General features: G+C 39.5%; 1 protein-coding gene across 1 annotated transcript in view; it reads right to left on the minus strand.

Moving 5' to 3' along the window:
• Window positions 1-7,762, minus strand: part of atrnl1a (attractin-like 1a) — a 318,106-nt gene extending 310,344 nt beyond the window's left edge. Inside the window, exons 1-2 of the mRNA XM_085427777.1 lie at window positions 7,289-7,762; window positions 6,922-7,205 (exon numbers count right to left, since the gene is read on the minus strand). Coding sequence (XP_085283903.1) covers window positions 6,922-7,166 — 245 coding nt within the window. The 5' untranslated portion in view covers window positions 7,167-7,205; window positions 7,289-7,762. The remainder of the gene's footprint in view (window positions 1-6,921; window positions 7,206-7,288) is intronic.
• Between the last annotated feature and the right edge of the window lie 8,491 nt (window positions 7,763-16,253).

Here is a 16,253-nt window from a genome sequence, read left to right on the forward strand (position 1 = left end):
ATGAGTACGACATGAAGATCACAGATTCAAGACAGCAGAATGTCACTGAGAACCACAAGAAGAGCAATCTGATCAAGCTGTAGGAAATTACTAGAGGGTGGCGACTGGACCTATTAGGTTGTTAGTGAACTTTGAACTGAACTTTCAAAATAAGAGCTTAAGGATTGGCCAACAATTTTACCATGTTGACTTGGATAGATCTTTGATGAGTTCTTTCACTGTGATAGAAAGCTCTGACAGAAATAGATTACTGCAAACCAACACAAAAGAAAACACAATGTGTTTAAAGATGTTATAAAGCTTCACAAACTTAAAATATACTGGAAACTGTAGTGCTGTGAAATGTTATAAAAACCATTTCATCAAAGAAAATTGGATTTTAAAGTTAAGCGTTTTGATGGCTGATGACTTCTTTAAGTATGCTTTTGTGTGCTGTAGGTGGGGAAAAAGATGCTATCTAGTTTGTATCAAAAGAAAAACAACAGGAGAGCAGAAAAAAATAAAGAGAGAAAATACCTTTTGAAAACAAAGAGTGATACTGTGAACCAATAAGACCAAACAGAACACACATGCCTTAAATCAATAGACAAGCAGAGCTGTCTCCCTATTTCTCCTTTATTGGATCTATCTATGTGGCACAGTACAGTGTGTGTGTGTGTGTGTGTGTGTGTGTGTGTGTGTGTGTGTGTGTGTGTGTGTGTGTGTGTGTGTGTGTGTGTGTGTGTGTCTCATCCAACTGCAATCCAATGGCCAGTAAAGCTTTAGCTTTATAGAGCATTTTCAAAGCAGACCAGCACAGATCCCTTCAGTCTGTCCTCACTATTAGATGCAGCTGATGAAACAGTGAATTTCATTAGATAATACAGCTGTTTGGAGAGAGCATTCCTGTAATACAGGTAGTTTACAAGGAAACTTATCAACAGCTTGTTCATAATACCAAGAAGCAACCTCCAGTGTCTTTCTGCTCCCTTATTAGATGATTTAGAAATGAAAACTTTAACATAAAGACACATTTTCACTTTACAAATTAAAATTAGAAGTCTTTTTTTAAGGTATCTTTTTATATTTCCATGCAAAACCTCCAAGGCTGGAAAATGAAGATAATGTCGAAATACTGAAAACTGCAGTTCCTCAAATAGCCACTTTAAATTTCCATAGATTCCCACGTTAAAATGTTTCAATAGTTATTTTTCCATGTTAAAATAACTGTTGAAATAAAACATTTTTACACCCTGATACATTTTTCCCTATTCATAAGAACTAAACTCTTTCATTTGGATACTGGTGAGGTTTAAAGTTAGAGTCCTGGCAAGTATGTAGCTGTCTGCTAGACTTCATCTCCATAACTAAACTGGATCCCTTGGAAGTATGTGACAATATGACGTCTGTGCTCCAGTCTCAGAGTGAAACTCTGGGATACTAATTATCTGTTATTTCCCACTAATTGGCAGGTGTACCCATATGCACCCATATGCTTTACAGATGCAGCATTTGCTGCACTCCACTCCAATTAGCACTCCATCCTTTAAATACTTCTGACTCCAAAAAACACACAGAACAAAATAGCTACAGTCTAAACAGTAGGTTCCATTGTGCTGGATCGGTCCATTTTTAAGGTACAATGTGTAAAATATATACACAGGGCTAATTACAGTGCATGACAATGAGGCTTGCTTCTAGAGATGGCACGATACCACTTTTTTATGTCCGATACCGATACCGATATCATAAATTTGGATATCTGCCGATACCGATATGAATCCGATATAGTGTTTTTTAATCAACAAAACTGTTTTTTAAAATATCTTGCTGCATTTTGCAAGTCTGCAAGTTCATACTCAAGTTTAAAACAACAACTACACTAAAGCTATTCTGTTATACCTGTATACAAAAAAAATATTTCATAGTTCAGCAATACTGATCAATCTAAAAAACTTAGACCTACACCATCCTCCCTATTCTGGTATTTTAAAGAGTACTTAGCGTAAATATTAAGCAACCTAACTAATAGGGTTCCAACTCCCAGCAACAACAAAAATAAATAAATAAAAAATAGGGAACCACCCCTCACGCGCCACCTCATGATGCTTAATCGACGTAATCAACCTTAATTTGATGCAGTGTGAAAAAAAAAAAGCACAGAAATCAATTATTTTTCAAGAAATATGAAATAGATTCAACATCTTTCTTCAACAAAATTGCAGACTGCACAGATGGTACCTTCCCAAAGGAAAAAGTACTATAGCTTACTAGGGTATATATATTAGACTTAATAGTCACTATATACAGTAATTGACTTCTATTCATTTTACATCAAATTAAAACTTTGTGTGTCAGATAATTATTTATTAAAAGCTAGACATTTTAAATGAGAATAAGAAAGAAAAGTATGTCTTTGTGCCCCCTTTTCCCAGTTAATGCCCTATCGGCCCCCCTGGTTAAACTTTGCTAGATCCGCCCCTGCACAGTTACCAGCCGTTCAGCTACGTAGAAAAAGATCCTGGAGTAGAAAGTAATATTAAATAAATTCTAACAACAGCTTATCAAGCTTAAACGTGCTGCTGTTGTTCAGCCGCTGGTTTCCTCTTTCTGGTGCAAAGTGGGCCAAAAACAAACAAGAGACACGGACTCGCGACAGAAAAGCTGATCAGCTGATCATTTAAGCAGTTTCACGATTGAAGTAGCAGCCGGAGAGCGAGAGGCAGTCGCTCGTTAAGCTTAACGCAGGAATGCTTGACAAACATTCAGAGATGGACTTACACACTTGCTTTACTTCTCTCGGGGATAACTTTGTCGGAGATGAAATGCCAGGTTGCTAGCGAAGCTCCAAATGCTATCCAGACCACAGGTCCCGCATGCCACAGCTGCTCTATCACGTGATGCCTACTGCTCTGACATGCTAACGTTCTGAGGTGAGTTACGGCGTGTTGCAAGTTTTGTGAGGTGCTTTCGTGATATTTAATGGATCGGATTACATTTTTTATTTTTCTCCGATATCCGATCCAGTCATTTAGGTCAGTATCGGACCGATACCGATACGTAATATCGGATCGGTCCATCTCTACTTGCTTCTAGTGGTCAAAGGAAGGTTTTGAAATCCATCCATCCACTTTTATTTTAGACATTAATACAAGTAGGATGGGAAGATTATTATGTTTAGAAACTTGTTGTCAAAGGTCACTCAACAGTCACATCTTGAGCAGCCTGAGTCAGTGGCGCCCAGGCATAGGCCTGTAAATGTACCCCACTCCCCCACCGCTCCAGTAACATCAAGACTTCATGGTCATTTTAATCCTTTTCTGACATCAGATGTGTATCATGAAAGGATCTTATTTTGTTCTCTCCTGTTTTCTGTCATGCATAACCTGCTACACTGGTGGATGCTTCTATCAAACATGGCTGAAGTTTCATATAATTATTTTAGGATATGTGCAAGTTGATGCCAAATGTCTGAGCTCAGTGTTCAGACAATTTTTATTCTACTCTAGCCTCTGTATAAGATCAGTGAGAGAGGATATCCCTAATGTGGTTATATCACTGACTGTAAGCTATTCACCTGCCATTTAAACTTTGTTTGCAAGGGGCAGCCAAAGTTGACTAAAAGAGAGTGGGAAAGGAGCAAAGAACAGCTTGTTTCATACAGTGGATGAACTTAGGGTCAAACATAGATAAGGATTATTTTTGAACTGTCAGTCATGCGAAGCAACTCTAATTAAGCCCATACCTGCAACAGGATAAAGAGAGCCACAGTAGGCACTTTTTAATCGCCACTTGGCAGTAGAATAAATGCCGTATAAAGCCCGAGATGCAGGCAATTTTTCCCCGCATGTCACTTCCCACATAGTTGTGTCCCCATTATATGTAACGACCTCCTATACCATTAAATCACCATCTTCAGTGTGTTTATCGGTTAATGCCACCACCTTCAGTTAAGACGTGCCGTGTTTAAAAGTCTCGCTTCACGGCTTCTTCCTAATGAAAAAAAACATCCATCATTTTCATCTCTTTGCATTTCTTTCATATTTTTCATGAGTTAGGATCTCCGTGCGATAAATCTGTCTTTCCTTGTGGTTATTTAGGTCTCCCTGTGGTCTACGGTCATTTAGGATATAGCGGGTGGGCCATTTTCATCTGTGTCTTTATTGCCTGAAAATCCCAATTTATGCTATTTGTGTTTGCTCTTTTTTTGTAAACTGTTCTCTTTGTTGGTGGTCACTTTAGCTGTCTTTTCTTTGTATCGTTTTTACTATCTCTTTGTGGTCATTTATTATTTTCATCTATTTGCTTTTTTGCACCCTTTTGTAGTGAGCTCGTGTCTCTCTACAATCATTATTTCTTTCTTTATGGTCATGTCAGTCTCTCTGTACTCATTTGAGTCCCTTTCTTGTCTTTTAGTGACCTTTGTAGCAAGCTGATAAACATTCAAACAAGAAATGTAAACAGTCCAAACAGATGCAATCTGCTGCAGGGACCTCCTGACACCGTAAGCCTCTGCTTAGCAAGCCCTTATTAGTTGTATACTTGTAAAGTGGTCATGTAAGGGTTAAACATGCTGTAGACTGATAGCTCAGAACTATCATCAATGATACGCTTTCACTTCATTGGGCAATTTGATGGCACAGCTGTTCTACCTTTTTAATCGAGCACTCCCATCATTTCCCATTGCTTGTATATAAGAAGCACTCTGTATTAGTGAATGATATCAAGCGGATGCTAAGAAGAAAAGCTCATCCCTGCAGTTTTGTCTTGCCCAGTGCTCTTGCAACATTCGTATTGATTGAGGAATCGATACTGTCCTCTAGAGAGAAAATACCAGACTGATATCCTGCCATTTCTTCATCCATACTCAACAGAGCAGGCTGCAGGTGACCGTGACAAGGTATGCTTGTTCCTTCAGGACGATATGAGGGGTGAATATTGCCACAGAGCAAGGAGGGAGAGGGGATCTGACCATTTAAGCTGCTCTCCAGGCAGAGAGAGGGGGATATCTGTTCCAAGTTTGTTTGTTTTTTTATGATACCTAAAGCAGTTTTTCTAAGTCAAGCATGAAACACCTCCTTTATAGAAGACTTTTAATCTAACATTTGATTAAGTTGCCTCTTTGTCACGTACACAAACTCCCCAGGAAGGCTTATCAGAATAATGTTCTGTAGCTGGAAGCATTTTGCAGAGCAATTCCTGCCTAACCTGACCTAGACATCAGTGACTATACTAGTGTGCTTTTATGAACAGCAAACACATTGTTTTCATATAAAATGTTTCACTTTTATCATCATGCATATGTGATGTGGGGCTTCCATATTGCTATAAAAGTCAAGAGGGAATAAACCAGTTGAACAGGCAGTGGGTGGACTGACTTTTCCCCCCAGTATCTGCTTTTTGCTGTGTAATTTCCCTTCCAAGTGTCATTCTTCACTTGGCTCCACTTATTAGAGGTTTCATTACGTGCAATACTAAAAGGGATTTTAATGACAAAATATGCATGTGCCATTGCCTGTACCTTTAAAAACTTTTTGCTGAACATAGATGCAGCATAAGATCAAAAGATTAAAATTAAAAAAAATCAGTTGCAGTCTACTACTACATCGTTAATGCATTAAAAGATAATGTGCTATGAAATACAGTGGTACAGATTATGTTTCTACACCTAAACTTCTCAGAAGGGATGTTTTCATATCTATATATAATACTGAATGAGTTGTGGGGCTGGAATTTCTTTACCCTCTCTGAATCTCCACCTTTTCTCCTGTAACGGTTTCCCAATGAAACCAGACTAAGAACAATTCAGAACATGTATGAAGATGAAGAGATCAAATGATCAAGTCAGCCCGCTGAGACAGGTGTACCAGGGACCTACTCTGGTGCCAGTTCTGGGCAAGTGACACAAAAAAAAAAAAAAAAACATGTGGTCCGTATGAACCATATTTGAAATTATTGCATACTGTCTTTTTGCACACATGCACGCAGACACGTATGTCCCCACTCGGATGTATTATTAAACTTAACTGTTGCTGCAATCCTTTCTAGAGTACACACTAGCACTATATTCTGTGGTTGTACCATCTTCTCCTGCCTGTGGCTGAGCAGGTGACAGTGGTTTGTACTAATTAGTGCTTCTACAAAACAATGCCTATTCTTTTCTTCTCTTCCTTTTTTTCGGGTCAGGCTTGTGTCTTTATAAATATTTTAGCAGAACCCGTTCAGACTCTCTGGAGACGTTAATCAGAACTTAACGTCTTAAGTCAGCTTTAAGTTTTCTCAAGAAGTATGGTCGCTTCTTACTTTTTCACTTACTACTCAAACTCACTCAAAATTCAGCTTTGCAACCAAATCAAATTTGTCTCAGAAAACATCACAGGCAAGGCATCACTGAATCACTTGGTTGATGCCAGCTGTATGAGACTCGTGCCAGCAGCTCTAAAGCAGTGACCAGTCTGATTTCTGGGCTTTAAAACTTAATGTCCTCCTTTTAGAAATATGTTTACACTCATGTAGCCAACCAAACCAAACAAAGCTGTGCAGTACATTACACTCATGCATAACCATGACTTACTATTGTAGATTACATTTAATATTCCTGTCTACCAACTTCTACCAATTTTTTACATAAAATATGAATGCATAATATCAGGGTGCTCAGTCTTTGTTTTGCTGTGGCATTAATTTACCCTCATACACTCTGACAATAGAGCCAAGTATCATCCACAGTGCTTGGGTTTAAACGCAGGTGAACATTTTACACTTAATCCCCGAAGAGTGAGATTAGTTAACTAATATTACAAAGAAAAGAAGATGTAGTAACCATTAGCAGAGTTTAGACCCTGCATGTTTTGGCCTTTGATCACCACAACAGTGATATGAGAAACAGTACAACAGGTACGATTTGAACTGTAAATTCACGCAAGCTGTCGACCAACTTACTTGAATCTTCCCTGACAGTGCTGGCACTGATCCCCGACCCAGCCGTGGTCACACACGCAGGTCCCGTTAATACACTTCCCTGAAAAACAGCTTTTATCACAAGACTTGGACACCGAGGAGGCTTCCGCGTGGACCACGAGATGAAGCATCATCAGTATTCCCAGGTATATTTTCAACACTTCCCGGGACCTGCTCTGTGAAGACCTGGTCCAGGTGAGCAGACGTGTCCCGCTAACAAGGACCATGATGGACGCGGGTAGACTTGTTTTTTCGGAGGCTGCAAGCTGAGAGAAAGCGAGCCGTCACGTTAGGCTGTGAGGTGATGTGTTGTCATGAGCTGAGGTGTCACTTGGCTCAAGCAGCTTACCTGTGACGCCTGTGGGAAAGGCGCAGGAAAACAGCAGTTACGCTGTCAGAACATGCCGAGCTGCACGAGAGAAGCTGCGGGACGGGACAAAGAGGTGAAACTTTGATGGAAACTGCTCCGACGTTAAAAAGCCCGTGAACGCATTTCCTCTCGTATTCATCCACTTTCACATCGAAAGCCCCCTTACGCGCGTCCAAGCAACTCTTCCAGATAACTTCCAGTGTGCAGTTTCCAATGAATACAAGCGATCGTGACCGGATGATGCTCTCTCAGCGGGGAAAAGCTGTAATCCAGGAGATAAAATCAAACCACGGAGCTCAGACGACCGTGCGCTTCTCTCCTGCTGGATGTGTTCCCAGACAAAGACGCGCCCTCCCCTCTGCCCGGGTTTGTCCTCCTCCGAGGATGCGACAGCCGCAGCTCCCCCCGGATCGTCGCTTCTTCTGCTTCTTTCTCCTGCCTGCTGCTCTCGCTCTTCAGTCCACACAGCTAGTTTCTGACAGGGGGAAACTCCAGCACAAAGCCCCGAGCATGAGCAGTACGGCCACGCGGTTAAAGGGGCAGTTCCCTTTAAACGGCATGCAGCAGAGACAAAGCCGGTGACATTCGTCTGCAACACCGACTATCTCAGCGCGTTTCTACACCTGAAGCGCATGTTCGAGACGAACAATGAAAGAAGGAAGAATGAAGAAAGACATTTTGCGCACAGTAGAAATATTTTCCTTTTACAATAATTATCCCGATGGCATGCATACCTACACTACTTTCCTTACCTAAATCTATACAGAGATAGCGAGAGAGAGGGTGGAGAGAGAGAGTTATTGTATTTCCAAGTCAAAAATAATGCACCATGTGCTGTACTGTAAGTAATCGGGTATAGGGGTTCCTTTACATTTATTTTAATTATTTTTCTTTCTTCCATTTAGAAACTTAATTCTTGTAGCTTTTTTTCAGTGTCACTGATCACTGAAATCTTTGGCTATCTGCAACTACAGCAAACTTCGCCAGTAAAACAAAAACTGCACATGTTTTGGAGGAAAACAGGGAAAACCCACCATCTTTCTGCATTTTCCTGACCGCCAGCTGTCTCCTGATATTCCCCCAGCAAATCTAGAAGAAGTGTTGTGAATGTGGACCTTTTTGGCCCTGGACATCATGCAGAATGACCTTGATATCCAGTAATTAGGCCACCAAGGATATTCATGCACACTGTATATGTGTGCTGCTTATGTCAAAACAAAATGCATGCCTTGTAAAGGACACGTTATTACCCACAGCATTACCCAGTGAGGCTGAAAGTCTGTTATCCATATGATTGTCTTTCTATTATTTCTTGTGTCTTTGATGAAAAAAATAGCAAATTTTCTGGTTACTCAAAGAAGCTCTTAATTCTTTTCAGCAAAATCCAACACTGGCTGTTTAGTTTTTCAAGGCTGAGTAAATTCAACCATAATGTCAAAATCCAATTTTGTTACTCATTTTCGACAGAAGTTTTTCACGCACGCACACACTCGCGCCTTCACAGAAACTTATCATGAGAAAGGGTAACCGCGGGGAATGATCGCTAATAAAACTGCAGCAAAATGGTAATTTTTTCTAGAACAATTGCCCCGAGACAAATTGGAGACAGCATAACAACCCCCACCGAATTCATTCTAGCAATCACTGGTACACTTTATTACTCAAATAGTTATTATCTATGTATCGTACATTTCAAAACCAGCTGGAAACAGTAAAAGATGTGTAATCCTACAGTCTGTCCTTTTATTTCAGAGATCAATCAGTGTTGATTTAAAGTGCAAAATATCTACAGCTGAGAAAAGATGCTTTCAAATAAGAAACTAACCTCTTTCTTTCCACCTAAGCTCTCGGTGCATTGGTTGGACACATTTGGATGCATCTGAGTCGATTCAAAGACAGATATGACAGCAACATTAAAACTGGACTGACACAACGGAGGCCTAATTCCCCAAACTGTCTGCCTGATTTATAACTCCATCTCACTCTGAAGGCTTTAAAGACACAAAGATGTTCTTTAGAGCCACGCGGTGCTTTTGAAAAACAAAGCCAAGATTTGCATCTGCGTTCCCCGAGGGCTCAGAAAAACCATGCAGCAAGCCAAAAGACGATAATCCTCAAACCGAAACATCTAAAGCAAGATATTACTCTGCCACAGTGTGATGAAGAGAATAACACTGTTTCAACTTGAGATATTGGTTACAGCAGTTACATATGTGTGTAGACACCTGGTGTTTAACAAGGTGAGTCTCAACACTGCAGTGAGTTATTTGTATCCAAATGTCTTCCCCAGCTACAAAAAGGCACGGACAAAATTTGCCAAAAATGCATTTATTGGCTAAATTATACTAATACATAAAAGCTAAGGGTATTCTGTGTTCAGGTGTGTAATACAAAAAAGGACTCCAAATTATTACTAACTGTGCAGCTTTGTGAGTATCTTTGATCTTGCAGTTTTGGGGTTTACAGCTTATTTGCTGCAAGGTTCGATCTCACTGCCCTCACCAAAAAGCTGTTTTCAGCAGGAATATGTAACTATTTAATAATACAAGCTCTGATAAATCCACTGCACACTGTCCTTCCTGCAAAACAAACAGTCAGGCAAAGTTAGCAGTCAGCAGATGATGGAACAGGAACATCTACAGAGCTCATAAACGGTCATAAATGACTCTTAATAATTAGTGGAGAATATAGATTTTACCAGCAGGTTAATAAACGTCAAAAACCCTGCCTGATTAAAATTTGGCTGTAATTCAGTTCAAAGTCTGTTCAGGCATGTACAGACAGCTTCTCTCAGCTGTTTTTAGCAGAGAAGTCCCTTTGTGACCACTTATACTGTGTGCTCAGCGATTTCACCATAAACTTCTAACTTGTGCAGAGAGCAAGTGTATCAAACTGACCTGAATTTCATGTGAAAGGATCACGGCTGGTGATGAGATTCAGGTCATGCTGCAACAGCTGAGGAGTGGGTCACACCAGCACATTCTTCTTTCACCAGCTGTACCCCAGATCTTCCTCCCTTCAGCTTCACCCACTTCCCAAAAATAAAAATAAAAACAAGTTGAAGAGTTGGTCTTCTGGCACAATGGGGGAGATCCAACACAGACGCACAGAGACATAACATCACTTACAATGAGAGCTCTAAAGATAAGACTGGCCAGATTTAAGTAGATATTTTTATGGACCTGGACGTTTTGATCATACCTCGTGCAAAGCATGGCCACCCTATGTCATCAATGTTTTGCTCACCTGCTTTTTTCAGTTAAGACAGCTAGCCAAGGTAAAGCCATACCTCCCAGCTAACGTCTTTGAGCGTGTTATTCACCTTTTCCTTACTTGCAGATTAGACTACTGCAATTCATTGTATTATGGTCTAGATCAGGCCATCATCCATCGTCTTCAAAATTCAGCTGCTCGCCTGCTAACTGGTACCAAACGGAGAGAGCATATAACCCCAGTTTTAGCTTCTTTACACTGGCTTCCTTTCTCCTACAGGATCCAATTTAAACTTTTACTTTTTGTTTTTAATAAGTCACTTAATGCCCGAGCCCCTTCTTACCTGTCTGAGCTCCTCTCTGCCTATGCTCCAGGTAAAACCATGAGGTCTAGCTCAAAACTAATGCTGTCCATCCCACGGACTTATCTCAAATCCCGTGGTGATAGATCCTTCTCTGTGGCAGGTCCCAGACTTTGGAATAGTCTCCCCTTAAATATTAGATCTGCACAAACACTTGAGCAATTTAAATCATTACTAAAGACACATTTCTATGCCCTGGCTTTTAACACACTATGACCCAAGCACCCGACTTTCAACCATGAACTGGAGTTCAAGCTTCATCTGTGACCACAGTTAAGTTTTGCTTTCACTCAGTGTTGCTTTGATTTTCACTTGCTGCTTTTTTAAGTTTGTGTATATCAAAGAAAATATCATAGTTTGGTTAAAAAAGATCCTTTTTATGACATTAAGTTCTTGTAACACTGTTGTGACAAATTAATTTTATCAGAGGGTGATCGTGATGCTTCTTGTGATGCATTACTTATGGTCCAGTATCAGTGTCCACCTGTGTAACATTAAACCACACGGGGACTGTGTAGTACAAACATTTTGCTGACTGACACCATGATGATGCTTGAACAAGACAAGGAGCAACTGTCAAAGATCAAAAAGCACACACAGACTTCAGCTATTACAAATAAGTCATTCACATAATATTACTTCTGTCTTCTTGAAAGGGTCTAAAACACACTATATGGACCTACTACCTACAGGTGCACACGCCCTAGTTTCATAGGTGAGTACTGTTACCACTACACTCACACATACTGGTGGTGGCAGGTGTCTATAAGAAAGTATAGGCCAGGAGTAAAGGCTACAACAAAAACACACATTTTACATCCTTGACTACTCACTTATAAATAAATCTTTGTTTGGTCAAAAGCTTAAATTAGCACCAATGTAACACAACCTTACATGATGACATTTACAAATATCATTAATACAAATATAACTGATGAAATATTATTTTGAAATATAAATAGAGCAACCTCTAAGACAGTGAGCTCAGAAGAAATTGCTGAGTCTGAGAACCTTACTTGGTGCAAAAATGTCTTAAACCTAAATGATAATTACCGTAAGTTGACACATAAGACAGCTGGTGACGTTATCGCACCAGAACAGCTTGCAAACATCAATTTAGATGCTTTTCTGGAGCTTTTTTTCTTATTTCCTATGATCCCCATAAGCCATTCAGGAGCAACATTCACATGAGTGATACTTACCTCAAGACTTGAAACTGTTTAGTTGAGGTTAGGAACAGATCCGCACACCAAGCATCCAAACTTTGGTGTTCACTGATTTAGGAAATTTTAAAATGAAGAAGAAGAAAAAAAGAAGATGACTCTCTGAAAAAGATAAATGAAAGCCTGCAGTGTTCAGCAAAAACACCGAGTATATCTTACAGTGTAAAAGATCCATCAGCTGCATATGATTGGGACTGATTTTATGTGGGTTTGTTACATCACACTAGGCACATTAATCAACAACATTAAATGATTTTAACAGCCTACTTTAAAAAAAACCCAAAAGAAGAACATTCAAATTCATTTCTAGTGCCTTCGGGTATGTAAAGAGTACATTTGGCTTAGAAAGAACTCTTATTTGGACTTGGTTTTATCTGAGCGGAGCAGGTATTCCGGCAGCCAGCCATTTCTTGCGGAAACAGCTGTTTTATTGCAGGCTGGTTTTTCCCTTTCTACACCCCTCCTGGGACACGCAGCACTACCTCCTGCTCTTCACAGAGCACCTTGCTGCTGCTGATGCTTCTGCTGCTGACATACACTTATTTCTCTGCCCCAATTTCGCAACTCTATTGCCAGCAACAAGACCATCTGCTTTGCTTCTAAATTAGGGAGAGTATTTATCAAATGTCTTCCGATGAGAATACTGATCTGGGTTCTGCTTCGCCTCATAAGATGAGATAAATGACAAGGTCAAGAATATGGGGGTGTGCACCTTTTCCATATCCATATTCATTAACTTTCTGGCAGGACATGAAGTAGAAAATTAATTGTCACAGTGCGGTGTCAGGACTGTCAGTGTTGTAACTTTAACTAGATGCTTTCATCCCTGGTGATGTTTCTGAGTGAATAAATACAAATGAAAGTTACATGTCATCATTCTTTTAAAACACTTCTAGGCTGAAAGGCCTAATAAACGCAAACTGTCACTTCTGTGTTCAAATTTCATGGTTTTAATCTACAAGGGACAGCAAACTGTGGTGTTAAACCTCACTGTTAGCCTGTGGGAAATTGGTTTGGCTCGTTGTTATTCCTGCTGCTTGAGTTGAATCCTATTATAGATCGTTTTTAACCTCCCCCCAAGGGCCAAAGTAGGATTATTGATTGTCTTACACAAAAAACCCACTTTGAGGGGGAAAATGAAAAAAATAAATAAACCAATATTGATTTTGACAGTTTGTTTATAATTAAACAGTGCAATAACTAAGTGGTGCGGAGGGACAGGGATGAGTAAGGATTATGCGGACATGCAGGATACAGAGAAGGTGCATTTGGTATTTGGTTTGCTGCCCATCAGCTTCCTCTCCGTGCTCATATTAATGTTTTTCACTACCAGCTGTGAGGTGTTTAATAACACAGATGTGCCTCAAAAATGGCTACAGATTGAGAGCTATTGCAGCCATTTCACCGACATAAAAAAGAAAGAAGACACACTAAAACACACACACACTGACGTACAGCGGGAGAGTGGATAATAAAAAAGAAAGGGGAATTATATTGTCCTTGGGAAGAGATAATAAAAACGTTAGAAATGAGATTGATGTTTGGTGCCCCCTGGTGTTTAGTAGCTGCTAAGTCAGGTTACATAGAAATTTACCAACAAGATAGGGGAAAAGCAATTGTTTAATTTGGAATCAATTATTCTAAGCTCGAGGACAAGGTGAAGTCGTCAGTGCGTGATTTGAAGCTAGGATGGTGTCCCTGTGTTCAATTTCAGCCCTTCTAGCCATCACAACAGTGTAACCCTCCCTGACATTAACAAATACAGCTGGTGCACTGACCTGACACATTTCAAACATGGACTAAACATTTATTTTCTTGTGAAGTCTTCAATCATATGTTGGTTTCCTAACTTGGCACTCGGTCCTTGTGAGCTTAGAGAACCCCCAGTATAAAGATTTCAATGCTGATATATATTTTTCAACTTTCGGCAGATGTAAGCCAGACTCAGACTCAAGATTGATAGAGGAACACAAACAATATCCAGTTGAAAAGAATAAAAAAAAAATAATGATACAGAAGACACAGAAGGGCTTAACTGGAGGCTGAGTGGGGTTTTCCATCCTGCTTAGGGCCCCCAGAAGATGTGAGGAAGTCATGATTGACTCTTTGTTTAATTTCTTTGCCCTTCTTGAAAAATAAACGCATGACAAAAGACTGTGAAATCATGGATTTAGGACATCTGTGACTGAGTGTGTCAATCATTTGGAAAAGGAGAAGAGAAGACTTGCCCTGTAAATAAACACTTACCGCTCTGAAAAACAGGGTCATAAACTGTAAGAAAATGAGATTAGTTTCAACTAGTAATTGTTTAATTTCATTTCAAAATCAAATTTCTCAGTTTCTCAGAAAGATTGCTGTTTTACCAGTAAAAGTAGGTAAGTAGTGGAGAAACTGACTTGTACGACTACAGGAAGGGAAGAACAACTCAGAAAGAGATGTAAACATCTTTATTCAATTTTTTTAGATGTCAGCGTTTTCGTGTTTCTGAAAGTAGGAGTGGCGGGCAGAGTCTTCGGCTATCAGGCTCCAATAAGACTTATAAGACTATCTTAAAACTTTCCTTTTAGATAAACGTATACAATATTGGCATGTTTTATTATTTTTAATGAATTTATTATTTATCATTCAGCTCCCAGCCTCCAGGAACCACAGCTGGATAAGCAGTTAGGGAAAGGATGGATGAACTGTTATTGGAGATGTGAAGTTTTATGTTTGGAATATATGTCAAATTCAATAAAAACAAATTAGTAACAGTTCCTACAATTATTCAGATCAGTTTTCCATCTTTCTACAGTCTACAGTTTCTCCTCTCTCCTGTTGGGAACTTCCTCTCTGATCCATAAAAAGAATTTTCCTTTCATTCCTGCAGCCACTTAAAGTGGAAAAATGTTCAGGACAGTTATTTTCCTGTAGCCATGGGGATGTTACTGTCCTAGTGTGACCATAGTTACAGTTGTGATGAAGAGCCTATCCACTGTTGCCAAGCCATGCTCGTTTGATTTAGATCCGGCCGAGTGAGAGGGGAAAGAGGGCAGGACGTGGCCGGAGTCCAGGGGATTTCCTGTGCGTGTGATTGATTCCTATCTGCAGAGCTCAGAGACACATTGGCTGATGTGCTAATGAGAAAACAAGTTGGAGAAGTTTTCGACAGAAATACATTGTTCCTTTTAAACAATGATGGAAAACCACAGAAAAGAAGAATATTAGATTCACTGCTGCAACCACCGACCACAGTCGTTCCTCTCTGCAGCAGCTGAAAGAGTCATAAAAGGAAGCTTCATACCCTTTTCTACAATTGGAAGACAAAATTGTGTTTTCACATCTATAACAATATAGACTGAACTTCCACCAAATGCTCGCTAGACACAGCAAATAACATCTTTCTGCAGCTGTTGAACTGCTGACATTCCCACATATTTGCTTTCAGTTGTATGTCTTTATACACTCAAAGCATCCAAAGTATCTGGATGATGATTGATTTCACTCAAAGAAATATTTAAAGCTTATAGTTGTTTTATATCTTCAAAGGTTTGTCAGGTCCTCATCACTTTGCTAATAATTCAAGTCTCTGTTGATCCTTATGTATCACCCCTCTCTCTACATGTAGTAATATTTGACCTTATAATTCTTATTAATGGTTCCTTAGTTTCTGGACTTTTTTGTTTCCTTTGTTAAAAATTAAACAAACCACAAGGCCAGATTCCAATATAATATCCACGTGTTTGGCCTTGTTGTGGCTCCATCCCTTTTTTTTTCTTTTTTTTTTTGACTTTATGCAGTAAAGCTGCCTTAACATTAGCACTGAATGGAATCAAATGTTACATTAGCTAATGTTAAGCCAACATTAAGCTAACACAGCTACTGGTAACATGAGTAACAATGCACTTCTTTTAGATCAGAGGTGTCAAACTCATTTTAAACTGACACACACACATAGCCTTATTTTATCTTAAACTATTTGCTAATATTCTACATTTACTGTAACAAAGTGTAACATTTAATAAAATAAATTTTTTTTTACTATTTAATTTGTAAAAATGTGTATACACACACACACACACACACACACACACACACACACACACACACACACGTAGGAAAATATTTAGTATACACATCCAGAAATGCATACACTATTATATATTGT

Source organism: Rhamphochromis longiceps, linkage group LG13 (assembly GCF_057381845.1).
Source record: "Rhamphochromis longiceps isolate RC_006_pf linkage group LG13, R_longiceps_female_GT1.1, whole genome shotgun sequence".
Taxonomy (NCBI): Eukaryota; Metazoa; Chordata; class Actinopteri; order Cichliformes; family Cichlidae; genus Rhamphochromis; species Rhamphochromis longiceps.